We start from the raw sequence: 26,449 nt of genomic DNA, 5'->3' as shown, positions 1-26,449 counted from the left end.
TAAGGATAGATCATTCATGTCCCTGTAACTTGTTCAGCCCTCAACCTAAATTAAATGTAACTTTATCACTATTGTGACTCCAGAAACAATGAAATAGGCTGAGAGCTGGAAATCACATATGACTGAAGTAAACGCACAAAGAATGGCTCCATCTTTCTTACTAGCAGTGGACTAATACAGATTATGTGTGTTTTACGGAGCATTCATTAAGTCCATATTTCAGAAGAGATAAGAAAAGTGGATGTTGACTTACATTTCAGAACCATCAAGAAATGGGGACCTGGATTTTGTTTGCCTGCCTCCTGGGAGCAGCTTTTGCCATGCCTGTGAGTAAAACATCCCCTGCATAAGTCAGTGTCCAATGTCATAAGCTGAGCGAGAAAAGTCTGCCCCGTGGTTGGTGAAATTAGGGTTTAAAACAGTATGAGATAAGATGTCTTCAAAAGTCTCTGGGTTGAAGAAACACTTCAGGAGCTTGTTTTAAAAAGATAGATTCTCAAATGCCTCCAGCAAAGATTCTGATTTGGTACAGCTGGGGTGGGGCCCAGGACTCTGCATTTTTATAAGCACCACAGGAGATTCTGTTGAAACCATTAGCTTGTATGTATCACCACCCATCTCTAGATGGAGGAAGCTTTTGGAAGGGAGCCTTGAAAGGTCTCTAGACAAAGTGCTTCACCAGCTTTGGGCAAATATTACAGAGATGCCAGTTTTGTCTAAAATCAATTCTTCTCAAGTTTCCAAATTTCTTCCTGCCCTCCACATATTGTTGCTGTTACCCCTCAGGGGGTAAGATTTTTCTGTTAGGAATCCATTTCTTGAGTCATCTTCCTGTTCTCAGAGTCCCCACCTTTTTGGGTGCATCAGTAAGTAAGTGGTTTTCTTGCCCGGGATCCTGCCTACACCCAATACATAGTGATATATTTTATATTCAAATGTATTAAAGATCAGGACGTCAGATCTACTCTGTCTGGACACAGGTGCATAAGGGCAGAGAACTTAGATCACATGCATGCCAAGCAGGCTGCATCTGCTTTTTGGTAGCATAAAGAGCAGTTGATACAACCAGAAGCCAGCAAGCCTGCACACCTGCCTCCTCTCTTCCTCTCTCACCCACAAAACCAAGATTCTGTGCTCTGACTTCCTGAAATCCTGCATTGCGGTAATTTCTAGTTTCCTGAGGGGTCCCTGCATTACCTTTTTCCCACTCTCTAAGATGGTATTGATCAAGATGGTATAGGACCTGACTAAAACCACTGACATCCAGATGAGAGTGAATAAACCCTCCTATGAAATGCAAGCATTTTTAAAGAATATAATAGAGCCAATCCTAAATGAGGCCAATGTCTGAGGGAGATTTTCTGTAGGACTGTCTCTTCTCTCCCTCGCCTGGACCCCAGGCACAACCAGAGTTCCACAATGCAGGCACCAGACACTTGGTCCCCACTTTTGAGAGGATAGACAGCCCTGATTTAGATCATTTAGGTGGCATTTCTAACTTTAAAATTTTTCTGCTATAAAACCATTGGCAGAATAATAAAAAAGACTGGCCTAAACATCATAAATCAACTCTTTCATTTTCCATGAGATTTATAATGTTTCCACTTTGCTCCACCCACCTTGTTCTGGCATTCATCAATAATTCCCACCTTGTGGTTTCTTTTGTGGGTTCTTTTGTTGTATGGATGTGTTGTTTACTTTGCATGTCAAATATGAGAAATCCCTTTGATACTTAAAGTACTTGACCACCTCCTGATCTACAAGGGAACATCTGTGAGACAATTCTCTCCTTGTTGATATTTCTTTATTGTATAAGAGAAACATACTTCTCTCTTCAACATGGGGTGAGTTTGATCAGAAAGTAAACTGTTGGGCAGGGTAGGGTAGGATTCATTGACAACACTGGGGGTGGGGGTGGGATGTTGTCCAAAGATCACTGGAGAGTAAATGTGTGCTGGTTTCTGCTTCCAGGTCTCCAATCATAAGACTATAACCCCAGGGACAGTCATTTAGCTGTTCTGGGCCTCTTTAAACTCAGAGGTCTCCTCTTCTACATGGTACATTTGTCCAAACTAAAAACAGATCTCAAATATATTCTGCACTATATAGATTTTTTAAAAGTAGCTTCAGTCTCCTTTAATGTGAACAATTGCATATTGACTTAATCTCTTCCTCTCTCTTCCCTTCCTTCGCTCTCTCCCTTCCTCTCTCTTTCTATTCTTCTCTCCTCCTCCCTATAAAAGCTACCACCTCATCCTGGGCACCCTGGTTATATCAACTTCAGCTATGAGGTAATTTTTCTCTTTACTAATTTTGACCATTGTTTGCGTTAACAGTGCCCTGGGCTCTGTAAAGAATAGTGTGTTGATTCTTCATCCCAGATGTTTCTCAAGTGGCCCTGATTTTACAGTTTCTACCAGCAGCTTCCCAGTTTAAGCTCTAATGGTTGGCCTCAAGCCTGTGTTGTCCCAGCACCCTCCTGCCTGGCCACTCTGACTCAGTCTCACCTCCTAAATATGACTGTGACCTTACCCATCATGAACCACTGCTCAGGGAGGCTCTATGGTAGGGCAAAAAGTCAACTCTGACTGACCAGCTTGGTTCTATTCCAGCTAGTAAAATATAAGGATAAGGTAAGATGTTATTTAAGATTCTTTCCAGCTCAACAAACTCCTGATTCTAAGATAGTCACACTCTACATGTGTCTCTCATTTGGCTCTGCTGAAATATTAGTGACTAAGTGGTATATGAGAGACTCTGCAGAACAATGGAATGCATGAGTTTTGGGACATCAGGTTTGAGGTTCTCCTCAATCTCTTACTAACTGTGTGACTTTGGGCAATTCATTTCCTCTTTCTGGAACCCTGGTTTCCTCATCTGGAGAAAGGAAATAATTCTAATAATATTTCAAAATATTGTTTGGAGAGTAATATAATTAACAGATATGAAAAGTGCTTTGTCAACTATAATATGAGCAAAGTTACTATTTTTTGTATCAATTAAATGCCATATTACCATATAAAAAATCCTCATACCTAAGGTTAACCAAGTATATACACTGTTCAGAAAGGAATAGAATTCTTACTTCTCTCACAGATTCAGGTAAAAATCTGTGTTTAGTTACTTAGACAAATGTTAGTAAGAATCTGAGGTAAGGTTTTCTGTTAAACCTAAGAGATTGACAAGTTTGATCAGTAAATCTGTGTTCCTATGATGAGGGACAGTGTTTGTACCTCCTTTTGTCCCATTGTGACATCAAAGAAAAAATGAAATTAACATCAGGTCATATTAATATGCCATAATTTTGTGTTTGTTTTGCTCTTACAATGGAAAGTGGGAGCTATGGAATTAAACAGATTGACTCTCTTTGAAACCTCAGTCAAGTTAATGAACCTCTTTAACTCCCCATGACCTTATCTAGAAAGTGAGAGTAATAATACTTGCCTCATGAAGAATGTGTGTGATGGATGTAAACACAGTGCATGACACACAGGAAGCACCCGACAAATGTTTACCTTCTTCTTTCTTTTGTAGAACTCACATTCTCAGGCTATCAATATTGACAGGACTGGATTAGTGAGTCTATATTTCATACTGCATCAGTGAGTTTCTATATTGGATGAAAGTAAATGAAATCAAATGTATTCTAATATCTCTTTCTCTTAAGGTGCTTACCCCTTTGAAGTGGTACCAAAGCATGATAAGGCCAGCGGTACGTAGATATTTTCTTCTTTATTCCCTGAAAATATTAGGCATGCATTTAAATTCCCATATTAAGTGAAATATGTCTACTCCACATACTGACACTAATCGGAAATTTAGCTTGTAAAAAAATCATATCTGTGTACATAGTTACAAATTTTTGCAAAGAAAAATGAATAAATTATTCCTATGGCCATAATGGTAAAGAAAACACTGCTACTTCTCTGGTTGGAGTCACCTGAGCCAATGGTAAACCTGCCTCTCTGTTTCTCACCAGTACCCTTCCTATGGTTACGAGCCCATGGGTGGATGGCTGCACCACCAAATCATCCCTGTGCTGTCCCAACAGCACCCCCCGACTCACACCCTGCAGCCTCATCACCACATCCCAGTGGTGCCAGCTCAGCAGCCCGTGGTCCCCCAGCAACCAATGATGCCCGTTCCTGGCCAACACTCCATGATTCCAACCCAACACCACCAGCCAAACCTTCCTCCGCCCGCCCAGCAGCCCTTCCAGCCCCAGACTGTTCAGCCACAGCCTCACCAGCCCATGCAGCCCCAGCCACCTGTGCACCCCATGCAGCCCCTGCCACCACAGCCACCTCTGCCTCCGATGTTCCCCATGCAGCCCCTGCCTCCCATGCTTCCTGATCTGCCTCTGGAAGCTTGGCCAGCAACAGACAAGACCAAGCGGGAAGAAGTGGTGAGTATATCTTGAAGCTACTACAGTGCAAATCCTGTGAAAATGGTACAGCAGAATTGGCCCCAGAGTTCTAAGGTCTCCAAACAACCAAGGTTCTAGAGTTGCAGTAGTTACAGGTTTATGAGTCTATTAGTCCAAGCAATATGCTATACCTTTATATTAAAAACAAATACATCTTTCATCTAAATGGCTTGGTAATTAAGATCACAGTTTTTATGGCAGGTTTCAATTTTACCATTACTGAATTTCTACCAGAATATATATATATATTACCAAAACCCATTTATAGAAATGTATATTACAAAATCCTATTAAGTTTAAGGGCAGCAGTATAAGAGACTATCAATTCTCCTTATATTTCAAAGGTTTGACTAGCAAAAATAGGCTAAAGTTGCACTGAAGGCTTAAGAATAGAGGCAGCGGGTAATTTTGAGAGTGCAAATATCTGAACAGACTACAAAAGGTAGATGGGAAATCTCTTCAAAAACATACAGTAAGATTTCCTGTTTCCAGCACTTTTCAATCTAACTTGGAGGAGGCTAAACACACTGTTAGTTTTTTTTTTTTTTTTTTTTTTTGTACTGGGATTGTATAGATGAGTAAGCTTTTAGCAAGAAATTACTGCAATTTAGCACTAAATCTTCCATTACAGGTAGCTCTTACAAATGAATGGGAATAGTCAACAAAACAACCTTAATCTACATCCATAAACTCTTACTGCTATGTGTACGAGACTATGTGATTCAATTATGTATATGTATCCAACTGTAATTCCAATTTATACATACTATTGATGATTTGCCTCTGATAAGCAGAGAGAATTGAGGTGAAAATGACCAGGATGAGAAGCTAGGACACCTAGGTTCCAGTTCTGGCTTTGCCCTGAAACAATAGGCTGTATTGTAAAAGTTACTTCAAATGTATGGGTACTTTATTTTCTTTTAAATGGGGGAAGATCACAAAATCAGATCATTTTTAAGTCTCTGTCCAATTATAGTTACCATAGTTTCTGAATTTAAAAAATCATAATATGTAATAAATGGCTTTATAATTGTGAGCATGTTTACGGAAAATATGGGGCAGAATTTTCAAAAATTGATTGAATCCCAAGTAATCTGGTGCCTATCATTGGCTATTCTAGTCTAAGGTGTGTGTTCTCCCTGTGCATAGAAAATGCATTTATTTATCTCTTTATTAATAATTAACACATGAACTTCATAATGTGCTCACATCTTGAGAAAGCTATTTATGGAAAGGTGATTTTGGGTAGATAGTTTGAACTCTAAAACTGTTTCTTTTTGTGTAAAATTTGAGTATAAACATTGATAGTTTCTTAGAGTTCTTTTATGGAAAACAAAATAGTGTGATAAGCTTGAAGCCTGACATGCAAGAAGTTCCCTCAAAAAGGTAGCAATTGTTATTATCAAATAATAGGCTTTAAGTGTCCTGAAGGTGGAAGCGGCCCTCATGGACACCTAATATCTATTGACAACGAAATAACAAAGAAACTTTGGAAATTATAGAGTTCAACTTAAATGGTTGCACATCGTTGTGACAAAGCTGAAGGCATACATGTTTTTGTAAATGGTACTTACTAGAAACATTTGTAAATTATTTTAATTGTTCCTTTTGCTATTTTTTCAGGATTAAAAGATCAGAATATGAGAGGGGAAAAATACTTCAGTTGCTTTCAGGAATGACACAAGAACACAATGATTTTCGATTATAATCACTTAGCTTAGCAAATTCTGTAACTAAAAAAGTACGATTAACTGACAATAAAATGCTTTAAAAATCATTCATGTCTTTGTGTTGAATGAAACTTAAGTTTTCCTTTCACTTGAGACAATATATTATGAATGAATATTCTTGAATAAGGAACTAACTGCTCGTTTAGTCACACAAATTCACCATTTGGCAAGCAAAAAAGGACTATATTTGTTTTTAGAGAAAATTTAAATTATACTATCTCAAATCTGTTTTGAAAAAGGAAGTTTATACATCAGTTAAAACAGTTGGTAAAATGAAAATTTATGAACATGTACAATCACTGAAACCTGAACCAAATGAAGGAAAGTTTATATGAAAAATCCTTTACATTAAAAAAGATAAACTTTTGAAGAATGTTTATATTCTAAAACAAATTAGGACATGGAATACTGACTTTATACTTCACACAACATTGGCAATCAAAATCTGGTCTTTTGATCTCATTCTATGGAAAAAGATTTTTAAATGAAATTATGTGGTATGCATAATAATGTACTAAATTTGAAAGTATCCAAGTAATTTGTTTTCCCAAAAAATTCTACTAATGGAGCTTCAAATAGAGAATTGCAGTGATTTTAAATACAAGTCATTTCTTTCACCTCATAATCTTTAAGATGATAAATTGTACTGCATACTCTTTAAAATGTTAACAGATGCATAAAATGGACTCAAAACAAGTTTTCTTTCCCACTCATATTTATATTTGAATCCTTTTTTCTTCCTACACCCACATAGAATTGTAAACAGTCTTTGCAGGGTTTATACTACACACACCCATGGTAACTTTATTCCAGTACCTTTATGATTAAGGCCCCTTAATCATTTTCTGGAAAGAATAAACATAACTTTACTGGAAGCTTGTCAATATTCAAACAAATAACTTGATTTTAAAGAGTTTAGAATCAATTTTTAAAGGTAGAAAAGCTTTTAATCAATTGGCATGGACCAATTCTAATCAATTGAGTCAATATTTATTAAGTACACTCTAGGGCGAGGTACTACTCCATGTGCTGGTGAACATAGTATGTCCCATCCTTAAGGAATCTAGAAGCCACCGAAGGGATAAAATAAGCTCACAAATAATGATTTAAAAGGCCAAATGGTATTAATACTATAACAGAGGTACAGTCAAAATACTCTGGCTAATATAGCAAATATCCTTGGCTAGCTGTCCAACGGCTTTACTCACCACTCCTTCCTTGTTGGGAGAGCTGGAATCAATTCCAGCATTCAGCCTGCCACCAGCTCAGGAGCAATGAGTCCCCTCCCCTGCCCCAGAAAGCAAATGTTCATTCCTCCATGTCAATCATGGCATCAATTACTGTAACTCTATTTCCCTTGCTGGTGATTGGTTTAGGGATGGGTTATGGTGGAACTTGAACACTGAATGAGGCCAAGGGAAAGCCTCCTGGGAGAAGAGGAGCTTCTGGGAAAAAGACTTCCCTCTAATTAGAATGCACAGATACATACTAGGAAAAAGTGCCGTTTGTCTTTACATCTCTTTGTTTGAGAATCTGATGCCTGTCATCTTGTGACCAGAAGGAGCAAGCAGAAAGATGGAAAGCCCCTAGTTCTTGATGGCATCACTGTGCCAGGGAATTAACCAACTCTTGAACCATTTAGCTCTAGATGGATTGTGGGTCCTAACTGATTACTAAGTCATGATATCAATGCCAAAACCCTAACGATTTATGCCTTCTTTCTGTCTATACGCACGCGCGCGCGCACACACACACACACACACACACACACACACACAGAGATTGATTTATATATAAACATAATTCAAATCACATATTGAATTACAAGAAAAATGTCAGGCTTTGGACTCTGAAGACTTATTCACTATGAACTGACATGTACTGCCTAAGTTAATTTGATAAAAAACTAAAATTTGTCTATTAAATCTCCAAATGTGCTTTTAATATAATCATTTTCATGACAGTTTTCTACAACGGTCATTGTTCTACCACATTAAAGAACATATGTTAATCACAATATAGCATCTCCTCAATGGTCTGAAATAAGACTTATAAATACTCATCAATGAAGTGTGTTGTCTTGGAGAGTCACAGAAAATAATATTCTTATTCCTGTTTTAACTGGTCTTTTGTTCTGTTCATTATTCCTCTTGGGATATCACTTCTTTTTGTTAATGTATACCTACATCTTCTGATATGTAGCTTATTTTGTAGACATATTCTTTCTAACAAATGAAGTGCACTGGTTTTGGGGTTGTTATTTTGGAAGTTCCACAGTCACTTTGAGACTATTTGATTTTCAGACTCCCCAGCTTTGGAAAATGGCTGCCACTGACAAAATTCTGACATGTACATGTATGTGGCTGTCACTATACAGTGATACATAAGGTGATATAAATTGAATAAAGCAAAGCCTTTCTAATTTATTAAAACCCAAGCTTAGTCAACTGCCTAGTATTATAGGTATTTGAATTAATATGAAAGAAAATTACAAGATATTAATGACCAAGACTCAAAGTCCAGGCTGAATAACAATACTGATCATAAATGTACTAATAAACCCAAACTTATATGTATACAATACTTAAATCGGTAAAAATGTAAAATCAGATTATTTACAATGCTTTGCACCATCTTTGGAATTCAGCTAAAGAGATGAACTCTTGAAAAACAGAGTAAACCATCTCAAGGAAACTCTTATCTCACAATAACCATTCCTACTTCACTAATAAATTTAAATTTTGCTCTGCTCTCATTCACTCTTTGTTGATGAGATATGCATAACTTTTCCAGAGCACAAATACATATCTAGTAATTACCTTAAGACATTCATCAAAAATGCACAAGAAGATATATACAAAGATATTAATTACAGTATTATTTATACCAGTAAGAAATTGAACCTAGCTTAAATTTTCTTGAATACCGTGATAAAAAGTGTGCTTTAAAAGAAAATGTATTAGTGGGGAAAGTGTGATAAAATAAAATTTAAGATCTAGACTGTATGTCCTATATGACATGACAGCATTGCTCTATATACTACTTCTTGAAGTTGAAAAATTCTTATTAATTCAAATATTATAAACAAAAGATGAAACAAAACAGATTTGCCGGTTGAAACTAAAGAACTCAACTATCCACAGCAAGTTGTTCCCCAAGCATGCCAGTAATCCTGATCATGTATGAGAATTTTCTAAGAACTGTAGAAGTGCCATTCTCCTCCTCAGGCCAAACCCCACATACTAAAATGGTTTCCCTTCTAGTTTTCATTTAGAACAGAAGAATCCAGAGTTCAGATGCATCTAGACTTCAGAAGATATTTACATTCTTTTCTATTTTGTAGTTCAAACTAATAGTGCAATATAACATGGAGGCACACATTCATGTTACACACACACACACACACACCCCTACAAGCACACATGTGCTCTGGGTTTACCTGTAGTAAAAAGACACATGTGGAGACATGTGCCATTTGAGTACCTTGAAATTTTAAATGAAACTTCTTTCCATTCCAATCATTCAGAGAATGATTATATGGTTATGGCATTCATTATCACCGCCAAGATATACTACACATCTTCCAATACAAAAATTATATCAAGAAAAAATGATCAAGCTGTGCATTTCATTTGCAAGCAATGTCAAGTTTACCACCTCCTTTCTCAACTCCACACAAAATAAAAACACAGGCTTTTCCCTAAATCTGAAGTTTTTCCCTTAGTAGTAAACAATAGCTGAAAATGCCAAGACTGAGTTTAAGGCCAAGTGTTTTAAAAAGAATATAAAATAGTAGACAACTGTATTAACTGGAAAAAGTAACCGAAGAGATCAACTATGAACAACTTAACATGGGACTCACAAGAGAAAGACAACTTCAACCAATTTCCTACATTTCCAGAACATAGTAGTATTTAGTAGTACTCCACGTTGCTTTAATAGCTGCTGTGAAATTCTTGTTAGTTGGAGTTTTTACATATTTTTGTGATTTGACTTTCAATTCCTTTTGCCCCCTTTGATCTGGAGCCTTATAAGCAAGGATCATAAGCTGACATTTAGATATTAAAAAAAATACATCCCTGCTGGGAAAAGTCCATGCTAACTTCATTTGAAACACCTGACTCTTCTAGATGATAAATAACTATTGAGGAATAATATTGGGCTGGGAGTGGTGAGGAGTTGAAGAAAGAAGAAAGGAGTAGTCATTTGGGTTCAAAACATTTACCTAAATCACACTTGAATCCTCTATCACAAAAAATCTAAATCAATAAAGCCCATTTACAAATATCATTGCCCTATGGTCAACAAAAAATACCACAGGATCCAGAATTCACTATATTATTAATTTAAAAAATGAACAATATTAAAATATCTCAATTTCTTCAAACAGCCAAATTTTGTTTGCCTCTCCAAATAATTTTCCATGCTTCATATTTGGCCATGGAATGTGGAGGCTCTGGGGGGGCAGTTAGTTGTCCACAGAAGCACAAAGATGGCTTTCCAGTGTGGTGGTAGGGTGTGCAGCTTCCATAACCAAACTATTTGGTTCACTCTCATGACCACTGACTATCTTCTGTGGAAACTTGGACAATTTTTTTGGCCTCTCTATGGCTCAGTACACTCGTCTATAAAGTGTACTAATATCATTCTCTGAGTCTTTTTATGTTATGAGCCCCAAGCTCAAAAATGTTGGCTACAGTTCTTATAATTAGAAAGAGAACTTTGTCCTGCCTCTGTAGACTCTCAAAGAGAACACTACCCAGAGTGATACAAAATTTGGAAATAACATGGAAGTTTTTCATGCCACAGGCACTGAAGTATATCATGTCTGTCTTTTTTTTTTTTGAGACAGAGTCTTGCTTTGCCACCCAGGCTGGGGTGCAGGTGCAATCTTGGTTCACTGCAACTTCTGCCTCCTGGGTTCAAGTGATCCTCCAGCCTCAGCCTCCTGAGTAGCTGAGATTGCAAGAGTGTTCCACCACATCCAGCTAATTTTTGTGTTTTTAGTAGAAAATATAAACCATGGTTTCACCATGTTGGCCAGGCTGGTCTTGAACTCCTGACCTCAAGTGATCAGCCCACTTTGGCCTCCCAAGGTACTAGGATTACAGGCATGAGCCACCATGCCCAGCCCATGTCTGTCATTTATCAATGCATCATTTCTGACTATGTAGCCACCTCAACACCTCTCTTACTGATTGTGACCCTGGATAATATTTGCCTTCTCCTATCTGATATCCCCAGACACTGTTCTTTGCTGCCTTCAAGACCAGCCTTCATCTTCAATTCACCATTGTGAGGGTAAGAGGAGAGCAAATCCACCAGGCAAGTGTCATGGTGGCACTCCACTTGGTGGAGGCTAGACCTTGAGACCACCTGTATCTGCATGTTTTCCTTTCACCTTCTTTCTAGGGCTGAGCCTTTGTGTACAGTGACTCCCAACTCAGACCCTTCCCTTGTCACTCTGGCATTAGCACAGTTCAGCTAATTCCACTTTATAAGGATTTCTTTTCTTTTCTTTTCTTGACGGAGTCTCGTTCTGTCGCCAGGCTGGAGTGCAGTGGTGCAACCCTGACTCACAGCACTCTCTACTTCCTGGGTCAAAGTGATTTCCCTGCCTCAGCTTCCTGAGTATCAGGGACTATAGGCGCTCGCCACCACTGCCGGCTGATTTTTTGTATTTTAGTAGAGATGGGGCTGACTTTCACCATGTGGGCCAAGATTGTCCCGATCTCCTGACCTTGTGATCCGCCTGCCTCAGCCTACCAAAGTGCTGGGATCACAGGCGTGAGCCACCATGCCTGGCTTATAAGGATTTATTTACCAAACCATTTTCCTCTAGATAAGTGGTTCTTAACCAGAGACAGTTGTGTCTCCTAGGGGACCTTTGGCAATGTCTGGAGTCACAACAGAGGGTGGGGTGGGGTGGCAGCTGGAGTGATGTTCTCAGTATCTCCTGAATGAATGCCAGGGCTACTGCTAATTAACCTACAATTCACAGAACAGCCCCCACAACAGTTACATGGCCTCAAATGTCAACTCTACTAAAGCTGAGAAATCCTACTCTACAAAACAATGTCAACTTTGAGTCATGCCATGTGTTCAGATTTTAACAGACAGAAGAATGAGACTCTAAACAAATATAGAAGTCCATGTCCATTTCTTTTACATCATTGAGGAAGAAAAACCAAGAGCTCAAATCTTAAAGTTGGCAGACTTGATATAGGACCACATACAATAGGCTTTTCACTTTCTGTTCCTACTGCATCTAAACAAATCAAAACAGCCTGGGGAGTGGTAGTGGCATTAAGGAGAATTTGCAAAATAAAGAAAGTTCTGTCCCATGATTAAGTCAGCTAATGTCTCTAAATCAAAACTATCCTGTAAAAGCCTAGATTTCACCACTACACAATATATCCATGTAAGAAAGCGCTTCTACCCTCTAAATCTATAAAATTAAATTAGAATAGTTATTTCCTTCTTCAGAACTTACTTAGAAGTGTGTTATTTGTTTCTTGGGAGGTTACAAGAAGCTTGTCACCTGTGACTTAATTTTTCCTGCTTGTTTGACCTTCCAAAGATGTGCTAAGGAGCTAATTGTAAATCAGACTGAAGAACCTCTAAAAGTGATTGTGTCTACCTGACTGATAAAGAGGAGAAAAATAATCAATTTAGCCATGAGTGTAACTACTGAATTCAAGCTTATTCAGTTAGTCTGGGATAAATTCTGATCTGAGATTTGCTTGAATTTGGCAAAATAATGAGAAATGAGTGGTTCTGTCCATAAAGTGGGCAGTAATTTAAGATGTCTTAATTCTCATGATCTTGAGAATCTCCACTCTCCAAAAGAATTATTCAATTAAGAACTTTTTGATACAAAATTGTTACAGAATAAAACTCCTACAGCATGGAGAATATAAAGCAGTGTATTGTAAGGAGAGGAGACGATTAAGCACTTACCTTCCACAGCTAAGAATATCTGACAGACCCAGGCCATCGAACACCCTATCTGTCCAAATAACCAACTCTAGGCACTCCTGAAGTGGGGTTTCCCCTGCCTCCTTGCTGCTGTATCCCACATATCTTGGAGCAGCTATCTGTGACCGTCGCCTCAATGCCACCTCTTCTAGAAACTTTCTCTCACTGCTCTACGTTGGCTGGTACTCCTGGAAGTGAGGTTCCCCAGTCTCCTTGCCCCCGTATCCTGCACATCTGGGAGCAGCCATCAGTGACCATCACCTCTATGCCACCTCTTCTAGAAACCTTCTCTCACTGGTCCACATGGGCTGGAGTGCACAGGCTCAGAGGTTCCCCAGGATGTGTTGACCATGCCTCTATTTCAAACAACTACTTCTTTCTACTTTCATCTCTGCCCTAGCTGGCAAGCTCCTTGAGGCAGATTTAGAAAAATACCTGGAATTGGTCGATATGCTTAATATCTGCTCAATGAGCCATCATCAGCATTAAACACCCAGGATGCTGTAATATAAAAGTAATGATAATAATAGCATTGAACATCTACTGGGCTCATTATATTTCAGGCACTATTCTAAGCACATGACGTGTATTAGCTCATTTAATTCTCACAACATTATAGAATTGTCTCTATCACCAATTTACAAATGAGGGGTTGTTTGAACTTTAAATTTTAACAAGAAATTAGGTTCTTTTAAAAACACACATGCACACACATGCGCACACACACACACAGCCCCATTTTTGATGAGTACCATTTGAAAGATAAACTAATTCGTCATCTGCCTCTGGGATTCTAATTAAACAACCTATAGCTATTTTTAACTGCAAATATAAATTCAACTCCATTAGAGTCATGAAGCTTGTCTCCTTCTGTGACTTAATTTTTCCTGTCCATTTGTCCTCCCAAAAGTAGAGAACTAACTGTAACTCAAAATGAAGAATCCCTAACCCAATAAGTGCTCTGTAATTGCATGAGGGAGTTGCCTCTTGTCCTAAACTGCCAAAGATGGGGAGGAGACAGCTACAAATATAGGCAAGTAACCTCACGCTAGGACAGCATTGCCATGGCAACTAGGGGACGACCAACTATCCCAGCTTTCAGTGTAAACCTGCTCATGTATGGTCCTCATGCCTTCTCTGGTTCCAAAGGATAGATTGAAAAGAAACCCCAAGTCCAGTGCTCGTAGAAACCACAAGGCCCTGTCTTTCTCTCACTGATTAGTTCAATAAAATAATGATGTGTTTTAGGAGACCCAGGCCTTGGCCCTCCCCTGTCTTTCTTCCCAGACAGCCCACTGAACACACACTCAACACATACAGAAAGCCCATTTCAAGCAGCATTCTGAAACTCACTGAGAATGACCAGAATAATAAGGCTACTGATATATCCCCACCATGACATGAAGCAGAACTAATTGGCTTGCATATTCTCCCTGGCATCTAATGCCCAAATTAAAATAGGTGACAATGTTCAAATATCCCAATAGCTTCCCGCACTGCAGCCTCCACAAATGTTAGCTATCAAGGCAGCAGTCCAAACTGGTTCCTTCAATAGGGTCCTGACTAGAGAAGGAAATGTTTGCAAATTTGCACAGCTGCATGCAATAACAAATTTAGGCTCTGCAGGCTTACAAAGTCCCATCTTCTCCCCGTGATTGGGAACTTGGGATCAACTTGGTTTCCAGAAATGATTTTTTAAAATCTGGAAGCAGGTACAACAGAGAAAGTTCAAAATCTATTTCTTTTAGACAGTTGTCAATTTTTAAAGTACTTATTAAGTATTGCTAAAATGTGTAGTTCTTGTCAGCAAGATTTACAAAGACACTTGGAAATCAATGGGATTTACTGCTTTTGTAGCTTTTTCCCATTCAGGTAGTGAAAAAAATGTTCCCAATAAACAGTAATAGATAATCAAAAATCTGCAATCACCACAATATTAGTTGATTTGGTAGTTACTATTACTGTAAATAATCAGAATCATAATATAAAGTCTTTGCCTACAAAATGAAATCATTCAACAAACTAAATAATCATAATCTAAGAGCAGTAAATTTCCTTCAAAAGCAACTTCACTTTTAACAAACTAAATAATTCATATATATTTAAATTACTTTATACCTGTCACCACATGATAGAGAGAGGAAGGAATTTGCAAGTGAATTGATGTGACCTGATCACATTGTTTAAGGTATTAGATCACCAATCTGAAGAAAAGCTAGTGACTTCACTTGCTTGGTGTTAAAAAACAATTCAAAAAATAAATCAATGATACTTTAGGAAGGATTCACGCATTTACTTGTAGCTATATGAAACCAGCAAGTATCTAATTAGGCTCTATGAACGCTGTGGTAACTTTCTAAATTAATATGTAAAGATGAGTTTTAAGGTTCTATGAAATCATTTAAAAAAAAAATCCTGGAATCATTAAAAAAAATTTATACCAGAGGCTGCCTTTATTGTATGCAAACAACAAAACCAAAGTTTTCTGAACCAGCCATCTGTGTTTGCTGCATGGAATGGCCACAGGACAGAGTTGAACCACATTTTGTGATTCTATGTCAGTACCCTAATCACTCATAGATGTCACAGAATCATGATCCTCCATCATACTAAGGAAAAGGGCAACCTGTGCCCTTGTCAGCAATCATCAGTCATTATATAGTACCCAATGATTGAGACCCAAAGAGAGGCTCCATAGCAATGATGTTTCAGGTCAGTTCTGTCCTGGATTAGTCTGGTGACCCTGGCAATGCCTGATCCACTCTGAACTTAAGTTTCTCTACCTCTAGCAGAAAAACACTGAACTGGAAGATCATTAAGACCCATGTAACAGTAACATTATAAGCCAATGTGCATATTAAAGTCAAATTCCACCGATTTTCAAATACTGAGAAAACAGCCAAAAGGAATGGTGTAGAAGAAATGGTGGTTCCTTGCTACAATTTGCTCTGAGTTTTCAATAAAAATGTAAGTGTCCTGGAAATGATATGTAATGCTCCAATGAGCCTGGTTTGAACACTGTAAAGCAACAGACAGAGACAGTGTGACTGTCATTTGAACCACCTGAACTTTGTTAAAAGAGTCTCAAGTGCTGGAACACACTGAGCAAATCCCTCCAATGGTATTGCTTCTCTCCTTCTTTCCTGCTTATATTCACCATTCCCAGATGCTGCTCTGGGATTATTACTCCGTGGAATCTTTCACGTCTTCCTGGCTTGGGTCCTACCTTGCTTCTAGCAGCAGGCACAAAACCCAGAGCCTGAAATACACACACTCTATCTTCTTACCTCTCCAGTGTTCTTACACCTCAGCAACAGCAGCAGCTCCAGGCAGTATCGAGCCCCCATGCTCCTCTCGCAGAGCCCTTGTGCAGTGTGGGAACAGAGAAGGAGACAGGAGGCAGGGAAAGACACTGCCCAAAGTGCTAGAGGAGCTGGCCAGGCAGGCTCCCTGTCTGGAATGCACAACTAGAGGCTCTGGGAGGGAGAAAGCCTTGGGTCACTGTGATCCTCTGAGTCAGACACCCTGGGGAGCTCTTAGTTCTGAAAGTCCTCCCTACCCACAGAAGGCTGAGAGCCCCCAAGTACCCACTAGGAAGAAAAGTCTAAAAGTTAAAAAAGTTGAGATAAATGAGATAGACATATGCCAGTTTACATTAGATGGTAGAAATGCAGTATGAATGCTGGAGGGAACAAATCATTTGAATACAATGCATCTCAGTGTGGAGCAACACCCACTGGCCCCTAGCACACTCGGATCCTTCTTCTCAGCTTTGCTTCTAGGCCATTAACAAAATTTCTGCTCTAGCTTCATGGTTCAGCCCCACTCCTCCCTGACTCCTTCATTTCCAAGTGGTGGGTCCCTTTTCTCCATGCCTATGGTTCCTATCTATGAGAGTTTTTAGAACTTACAGTTGCTCTTGTATCCCAGGTAGCTGGTGTCTCCAAAGAGATTGTGCAACTCCACTGTGCAACATAAGCACAGTGGACTCTCACAGTTCACTGGGTTTTTCATAGCTGAAATTCAGTAATTAATTGTGGCCCTCTGCCTTTTTCACAGGGAAAGGATATACTTTTTTGAGCACTTAAACAAAAGAATTAAGGTATTGCCTCTAGGGGCCATTGTGCATTTTCACTATTATAAGTGAAAATGAAATTAGAAGGTAATGCCAATGAAGGAAGCAGTCCGGTGAAGACACTGCCACTGTTGGGTTAAAGAAAACGTCAACATTCTTATGTAATTTTATCATCCACTAAGAGCAATAGATTAGAGTTATAGACACATTTGAATTATTAATTTTAATTCTTCTTTTTGCTTGTTTCCATATCCTTCATCTTTCAAAATGGTTCCTGTGTACAATGGACCAATGCCCTTGAACATTACTTTCTGAACAATAACTAGTTTTATCCTGTCATGCTCAAGGTTTACTTTGATCAGTGCATTCTGCTAATAGGACAAAAGTCTCTAAGATTTGCTAGTGGCCCCAATGAGCTACAACACATAGTTTCTGGAGTCACGTTTGGGACAAGTATGTAACTTTTGCCTATTCTGGGTTTGTCTTAAAATCTTCAACCTTTAAAGCCCTTGAAAGTATCCATTTTTAAAGGTTGATGCCATTTCCTTCTGAAAAATGTCGATGGAAGTATGGAGGAGAAGGCTTCCCATCTAAGGATAACAAAGCTGCAAATGAATGTTTCCCAAAGGGCCAGCTGTGTTCATTTTGTACTGAAATGTCCATACAGGCTCATTCTGAAACACACTTGAGTGTTTTGGGTAATAGATGTCAAATAATAAAACTCAGGCACACACTATGTTACTTTTTAAGGGAAAAAAAGTGGGGGGAAATCAAAGGGTTTAACAATTTTATTCATTGGCTTACATTCAGCGACTCTGAAAATTTGGCCACTGCTCAGGTTTGCAAATTTCTATGGAAAATGAACTGTATTTGGCAAGCTCAACGAAATATGAGGCTGATAAAAAAATGTTTCATGCTTTCTCAAGACCTTATGCCACTAACTGTGTGGGATTGGAAAAACTGTTTAAATGTCAATTTAAACACTGTAAATAAATTATTTTCTATATCCATATGAATTAATGTAATTCTGTTGATTTCAGGCCATAACTTGAACTAAAGTTTCTTTGATTTCTGATTAGGAAATGTTTCACACACAACACAAACTTCGGATTAAGTAAGATGAGTTCAGCAGAATTCTGTTTCAGAGTCAGAAATGTTAATGCAATACTTTATTCTACACTATGGAGAATTGACTGAAAATCTAATTGACACTAAGGTTTTTATGAAGCAGGTTTTGAACTAAAAAGAATTTGACCAAAAAACATAAAAATATAATCGTAGCAGCCCAAGTCATTACACAAAAAATCATGGTGGTAAATTCCACTGCAAAGTTCAGGACTCTCAAATATTATCTCCAAACCAGTCATCTTTGTGTTTTACGGAGCCAACTATCCAGCTGCCTTCTTGACCCTTCCACCTGGTATCTCAGGGTCATCTCAAACTTCCCTTCTCCATTACTGAACTCTTGACTCTCTCTTCTGGCAAACGTTTTGGTATCCTAGCCTCCCACATCTTTAGAGGTGTGTACAAAGCATTTATCACAGTGCCTGCCTGGCATGCAGCACTTGCTTAATCAATGTTGTGGATGATGATGATGATGGTGGTGGTGGTGATGATAATGATGATTAATAATGATTATTTTTATCCACCCAGTTAGTTGGGCCAGGAACTAAGTCTTTTTCTTTATTCTTCTCTTCACTGCATGTTCTATTACCAACTTCTGTCAACTCTGCATCCAAAATAAATCAGGAATCTGACCCCCCTCTCCATCTTTACTTTCGTCATCCCAATTCCAGCCCCCATTGTATTTCTCCCAAACAAATTTAGCAGTCTTCTAAACAACCTAGCCATCCGCTCGTCTTTACTCAATTAAATGTTCGCAGGAGAAATAACAGTAATTTTCTTAAAGACAGTTCTTCACTTTGAGACATATAGAACATATCAATATTTATTAAACCTTCTAGACAACCTTATGAGGTAGGTACTGTTATTACTTCAATTTTACAGTGAGGGACTGAGTAAAGAGAGGTTGTAACATGCTCAGGTTCATTCTGCCTGTAAGAGGAAAAACCAGAATTCCCTCCTGGGCACTTTGGCTCCAAAGCTATGTGGTCAACTGCCGTACAATGTACCACACCATATCCAACCTTTACAAAATAACAAGCAAGCAAAGATCATCAATGTGCTTCCATTGCACTTAGAATAAAATCCATCCACATAGAACTATGTCAAAGGGTCTAGACCAACTTCCTTAGCCTCACCTTTCATGCCTCCTCTCTTTCCTCCTGTTCTTTAAACACTCATGGACAAGGCAAGCTGGGTCCTGCTTAGGGGTTTCTGCCTGTGCTGTTTCCTGTGTCTGAAGTGCTTTCCTAAGGCATCAGTCACAGGTCTGGCTCCTTTTTATTTGGGTCTCTGCTTAAATATTACCTGCTCAGAAAGCCTTCCTTGACTTCCCCAATCTGATGTTAATGTTTCCTGGCTTCTTGATCTCAACACATGATTGATTTTCTTCTTAGCACTTATTTCAACTTGTAATTGATTTCACTTGTTTGTGCATTTGTCTACTGGCTGTCTCTCTTACTGGGCTGGAGGCTTCACAATTAGAAAGACTGCTTATCACTGTATTTCTATAATCTAGGACAATGCTAAGATGCTAGATTTAGGTGCTAAGAATTTTGGTACATGAAAGAAGATAAGTATGCTTTGATGATATGAAACATCACCACATAGACCTTAGATTCTCCAAATGTGGGCAAAATATCAAATATAGAATCACCTGGGGATGCTTTTTGTCAAAAGTAGAGTTCCAAGAGCTCTGAGCTATTTTAAGCAATTACTTTCGAGGTCCATCTCCTTGTATTATCAAGAATTTTTACAATTTTGATTTTGACATGATTTCGCAATAAGTAATTCAGCAGATACTTGTTTGGCTGTGATTTTTAAAGTAATTATTGTGTATGTTCAGGAATACTTGTTAAGAGAACAAAATGTACATAAAAATTGCTTTTACATGTGATGAGATTGTTAAAAATACTAATTGACAATGAAATTGATACTTGCTGTGTTTTTAGATATATAGGTATTTACATTAGTACCTTGGGAATTAACAATTTCCTTTTCAGCTTGCAGAAATTTGTATGAGTTCCTGAACAGCTTGTGGATCCTCTGCCCTGCAATCAGATAATGGTGTGGGATGGATGAAATGGACCAACTGGAGTCCAGTCCCAAATTGATCAATACAGAACTTTTTCTTGTGAAAAATAAAATTTGAAAACTATTTTTCTCTTAGCTAGATTTACGTATGTTCTTTTAGAAAATTTTACAATAGATATCCAATGTTCACTCTTTAAATTCGTGGTTGAATTCCGAGACATTCAAGATAATGTCTCACAAAAAGGGAAAACATTTTGCTAAGGATAATGGCCTCTAGCTCCATCCATGTCCCTGTAAAGGTTATGATCTCATTCCTTTTTATGGCTGCATGGTATTCCAAGGTGTATATCCTTAGCAAACTAACACAGGAACAGAAAACTAACTACTGCATGTTCTCACTTACAAGTGGGAGCTAAATGATGAGAACACATGGACACCTGGAGGGGAATAACACACACTGGGGACCTCTCAGAGGGTGGAGGGTGGGAGGAGAGAGAGGATCAGGAAAAATAACTAATGGGTACTAGGATTAACACCTGAGTGAGGAAATAATCTGTACAATAAAACCCTATGATACAAGTTTACCTATGTAACAAACCTACAGTTGTACCCCTGAACTTAAAAGTCAAAAAAGAGAAAACATAAAAATATTGATAAGGTCACCAAGTGTCCATAAATGCAAATTATCAATAATCTTTCTGGTAAAATAAATCATCTCTGAAAAATACCTTTTGTTAGCCTGCATGTACAGATTGAGAGAAAGGGACAGGCATGTGAACTGTGCAAGCAATTCTCACCCTTGAGGGGTAGCATGAACTACTACCCAGATGAAAAAAAAAGCAAGGTAAGTTCCTTAGCCCATAGCTTGGTTATCTTTTTAGCTGTTCCCAACCTTTTCTGGCACTAGGGACTGCTTTTGCAGAACGAAATTTTTCCACAGACAGTCTAGGGGTTGGGGGATGGGGGGAATGGTTTTGGGATGAAATTGTTCCACTTCAGATAATCAGCCATTAGCTAGATTCTCATAAGGAGCATGCAATCTAGATCCCTCGCATGCACAGTTCACAATAGGGTTCGGGCTCCTATGAGACTCTAATGAATGCCACCACTGATCTGTCGGGAGACGGAGCTCAGGCAGTAATGCTCACCCACCCGCCGCTCACCTCCTGTTGTGTGGCCCCCTTCTTAACAAGCCATGGACTGGTACCGGTCTGCGGCCCAGGGGTTGGGAACCCCTGTTTTAGATGATAAGTGGATAATGTTAAGAAAAATAATAATTGACAGCAGGAAGAGGCTTCCCGGCTTGCTCAAAAGACAAAGAAGGCTGTTTTTTTTTTCTCTTTTAGGTAAAGATACCCAAGTTCCAGAATTTGAAAGAGCTTAAGTTAAAAACAAAAACAAAACAACCAGCCAAGTTTTTGACGTCAATTAACAAATATGGCAATAAGCATTGTGGATGCCACACTCTCTTGAGTGTCTGTCATCTCTCTGATTGTAACATAATGTTGGAATTCACCACACCTCTGTTCTTGGATCTCCTTTATGTTTCATCGGCAATCCCTCTTTGGTGATTTCAATCAACCTTATATCTTAAAATGACATCTATGCACTGAGAGTTACCTACTTTATATTTCCAACTAGGACATTTTTCTCTTGAATTCCCTGAGTTCTTCAACTTCTTCTCAATCTGCTTCTCTATAGTGTTCCCCATCTAAGTCAATAGCAACTCAATTTTTCCAGTAGATCAGGTCAAAACTTCTACTCTGTATCACCAATGGATCCATTTCATAATCCATAGTCAATCTGTCAGTAAATCCTGTTGGCTGTACCTTCAAAACATGCCGGAATCTGATCTCTTCTTATAATTTCAATGGTCCAAGCTAACATCATCTCTCACCTGGATTGCTGAATGACTCAGTAAAGAGATAGTTCTGCAAAGCCCTTCTTTAAAGTAGTCATCTTTCTTGGTTGAAGGTAATTTCTCTTGGAAAAATCTTCATATTGTCAGTAAGCCACTTCTAGTCATATCCTTTTCTAGAAAGATATTAATGCAGATAACCCAGAAAAAAACACAGATGAAGAAAGACTTCCCCAAATCCCACAGAAAGGATTAAATTGTAATAGAGAGTATGTTTATTCACAGGATTTTAAAATAACAAGTAAAAATTGTACATATTTATTGTGTACAAGATGATGTCCTGACATACATATACAATTGTGAAATGGCTTCATTGAGCTAATTAACAATGCATTACTTACACAGCTATCACTTTTTGTGGTGAGAATACTTAAAATCTACTCCGTTAGTGATTTTCAAAATAAAATACATTTTGCTATTACTTATAGTTACCATGCTGTGCAACAGATCTCTTGAACTTATTCCTTTTGTCTAAGTAAAATTTTGTATCCTTTGACCAACATCTCTCCAACCCCCAGCCCCACCACCAGGTTCTGGAAAGCCCCATTCTAGTCTCTGCATCTATGAGTTCAACTTTTTAAGATTCCACATGTAAGTGAAAAATGCAGTATTTGTCTTTACTTTCTGTGCCTGGCTTATTTCATTTAACACAATGTCCTCCAGGTTCATCCATGTTGTCACAAATAACAGGAATTCCTTCTTTTTTAGGGCTGAATAGTAATGATGTCTGAATTCCCCTCTCTTGCTAATACAAAATACTAGTATTACATGACGGACATTTATTGTTCTAGTAGACAGTGTATAGTGTGGACATTCCACAAGTATTTTGGGGCTCGTTGAGCTGATCTTATTAATACTGCTCCCTATCCATGATTGATCTCAGAACCCAGGCCTAAAGCCTTCTATACTATAGGCAGCAGCATATGAAGCATATGAAGGAAATGTGGCTGGAAGCTTTTGGAAATGTTTCTAGAATGTAAATGAGAGATATAGACAAAGGAAACCTTTCTTCTTCTACGCCAGAGTTACTCAGCACTATTGACATTTTGGGTTGGATTATTCTCTCTTGTGGTGCGGTCCTGTACACTGACGATGTTTAGAAGCATCTCTGGTTTTTACTCACTTGCTGCCAGTAGCATCTCTCCAGTTGTGACAACCAAAAATGTTTCCAGACTTTGCCAGATGTCCCCTGGGGTGGTCACCCACAGTTGAGAACCACTAGCTTACACATTGTCATATATATCCCCAAACTGCCACAGGTTCTCTTGCTATCGGTTTAGAAGTGACACTTAGAGGGACATAAAATGAAGAGGATTGCAGGAAAAAGATCAGGTCACTGGATGAAACCCAACATACTTATGGATTTTGGTGACATGAGCCTCTAAAATTCCTAATTATTTAAGCTGATTTAAGTGAATTTTGCTGTTATTATAAGCCAAAGGTATCAAACTGATCCAGGGTCCAGCATCACAGGCCACTGCACATTACTTTCTTCTAGGGCATCATATTGCTTGGAGAAATGTACCCAGCCACACTTTAGAGCATGATTCCATAGTGCAGCTTTACATGAAGGATGACAAGTAGAATGGCTTATTTTCCCATTTCATAATTATTGCTTATACACTCTTGTTATGGAATTATAAAATTTTAGAAAGGAAGGAATTTTAGGGAAGAAGAATTAAGCTGAAACCAATGTCTATGTTATCTTCAAAGGAAGGCCTTCAAAAGAGGATCAAGCCCTGTGCCTCCAAATATTAGGGAAAGTGCCATTATCCACTTCAAAACATATCCTGAGCATGACAAATCACCTTACAGCTTGTGTTAAAAGCAAAGAGAAATATTTTCTTATAGCCACATACCCTTAAATATTCCCTTCTCCATAAATGGCAATTCTATGTGGTTTTAACGTCTACATCAATTATCTATTTACAGCAGACTTCCTGTCATTTCCAAAAGCAGAGTTGTCATTTAATTCTACCAGCCAGTTTGATGTGACAAATGATGAAAAGATACAGCTGGCATAATTGTTGGCCTTTAAGTTCAAGGTATAGAGGGGAGAGGAAGAAGATAAAAAATAAAATCAATTTATTTTACTGTTTATATATATATATATATATGTATTATCTTTGCTTATAACAACAATTTGAGCTTAAAACTAAAATAATATAAAAATAAACAAAATAAGTAAAATTAAAATCATCCATAATCCCAGTCAATCATTATGTTCATGAATATTATCCTTCATATTTTTTGCATATTGAAATTTTCTTCTCAAATAGCATATTATTTTGCAATCTGCAATATTTAAAACACACCCCTTTATCAGACATTTAGCTGTTACTTATTAATTCCCATTGTAATCAGTGTTACATATGAATGTTTGGCTGAAATTATTAGGTTGGTGCAAAAGTAACTGCAGTTTGGCAGTTACTGGGGCAAATGGCAATTACTGGGGCAAAGCTGCAATTACTTTTGCACCAACCTAAATAAATTATATATGCTTAGAAACAAAAATGGAAGGAGAAAACAAAAATGAAGTAATTCCAGAAAATGGACCAAGATGTAGGATACTGTTGGCTTCAGAATCCTGTGAGGATTCAACTGTTGATCCAATCTCCAAAGCAATCAGTTCTACCAATGGATAGAACCAGGGCAAACAGCAACCACCAAGAGGACAGAGGGGAGAAAAGAGCAAATCAGTCTTGCAGTGAAAGAAACCACCTGGGTGGCAGACTTGATGGAACAAACACTTTAAATGAACCTAATGGAAAAAGGTTCAACAAATGAACCACGAGTAGATTTTCTCAGTTTTTAAGTGACAGACCCATTGCCTAGAGAAAAGAACAGCTTTTATCCAATCATATAATAAATGAAAGGAAATAATTTGCTCCTCTACAAAAATCTTGTGATGGTAACTCCAAATATCTATATCTATATCTATCTCCAAATATATGTATTTATATCTATATGTGCATTCATATCTGTATTTATACCCATACCTATACTTGCACTTATATATGTACGTTATTGTACCCATATATCTTGCCAGCCATCCAACCATCCATCCATCTACATAGAAGTGGTTCTTAAACTGGAGTGTGCATCAGAATTCCCTGGAGGGTTTGTCAAAGCACAGACTATTGGGCCCCATCCCCAGAGTTTCTGATTCAGTAGGTCTTCAACAGGGCCTGATAATTTGCATTTCTCATGTTTCAGGGTAATGCATCTGCTGCTGGTTCTGGGTCTACACTTTGAGAACTCCTGCTTACACCGGTATACCTCTCATTCTCTCCATCTCATTACCAAACTCTAATTTAATGAACATACAGTTAGCCTCACATACTTTGACTTTGATTCATTACCAGTTGTCAGTATAAATCATAGTATTAGAGAGATCCAAGATGGCTGACCACTAGTAGCTCAGGATAGTAGCTCCTAGTGAAAGTGCAGAGAATGAGAGTACGCCACACTTTCAGACGAATTTTTGTTGCTCACGGACCAGGAGATTCCCAGCGGAGGAGCCCCACGGGTCACTAGCGTGACTCTTACGGCCGGCGCGGCGGTTTTGCTGGCACCTCAGTGCAGCGGTTCTTGGTGCAGAGTGAGTGGGACTGGGTCCCCTTTTGGCCAATTCCCAGGCAGAAAAGCACCATCAATCTTAACACCGCTGTTTTGGCCAGTGCAGTGGATTGCTCAGATTTCGGCGCTGGGAATCAACAAGTTGGACATCCACTCAGAGACCTAATTTGAAAGTCGGAAATCACAAAGGCGACAGGTGGATAAATTTACAATGATGGGAAGAAACCAGCGTAAAAAGGCTGAGAATACCCAAAATCAGAATGCCTCTCCCTCTACAGGTGATCACAGTTCCTCATCAGCAACGGAACAAGGCCTGATGGAGAACGAGTGCGATCCATTAACAGAAGTAGACTTCAGAAAGTGGATGATAAGAAACTTCTGTGAATTAAAAGAACTTGTTCTAACCCAATGCAAAGAAACTAAGAACTTTGCAAAAAGGTTTGGCGAAATGCTAACGAGAATAGACAATTTGGAGAGGAATATACGTGAATTAATGGAGCTGAAAAACACAACACGAGAACTTCGTGAAGAATGCACAAGTTTTAACAGTCAAATTGATCAAGCAGAAAAAAGGATATCAGAGGTCG

At 38.4% G+C, this 26,449-nt stretch overlaps 2 protein-coding genes across 4 annotated transcripts in view; one reads left to right on the top strand and one right to left on the bottom strand.

Moving 5' to 3' along the window:
• Positions 1–26,449, bottom strand: part of ARHGAP6 (Rho GTPase activating protein 6) — a 532,167-nt gene that overhangs the window by 158,780 nt on the left and 346,938 nt on the right. The gene's annotated exons all lie outside the window — the stretch shown is intronic.
• On the top strand, positions 261–16,813 carry AMELX (amelogenin X-linked). Its single transcript, XM_064364645.1, has 5 exons — positions 261–326; positions 2,244–2,291; positions 3,668–3,712; positions 3,980–4,405; positions 16,301–16,813. Exons 1-5 carry the CDS (start codon positions 273–275, stop codon positions 16,811–16,813), a joined length of 1,086 nt encoding a protein of 361 aa, XP_064220715.1. The 5' UTR covers positions 261–272.

This window comes from Aotus nancymaae, unplaced genomic scaffold (genome assembly GCF_030222135.1).
Source record: "Aotus nancymaae isolate 86718 unplaced genomic scaffold, 86718_ANA_hifiasm-v0.15.2.pri h1tg000058l, whole genome shotgun sequence".
NCBI lineage: Eukaryota > Metazoa > Chordata > Mammalia > Primates > Aotidae > Aotus > Aotus nancymaae.
Note: the sequence above shows the minus strand (reverse complement) of the source record. Positions and strands in the feature narration are given on the sequence as shown.

What these genes read in the sequence shown, in the direction of transcription:
- AMELX (XM_064364645.1), top strand. Translation starts at nt 273, where the DNA reads ATGGGGACCTGGATTTTGTTTGCCTGCCTCCTGGGAGCAGCTTTTGCC. An exon ending in ATATCAACTTCAGCTATGAG is followed by an intron (nt 2,292 to 3,667) that starts GTAATTTTTCTC and finishes CTTTCTCTTAAG; the next exon opens with GTGCTTACCCCTTTGAAGTG. An exon ending in AAAGCATGATAAGGCCAGCG is followed by an intron (nt 3,713 to 3,979) that starts GTACGTAGATAT and finishes GTTTCTCACCAG; the next exon opens with TACCCTTCCTATGGTTACGA.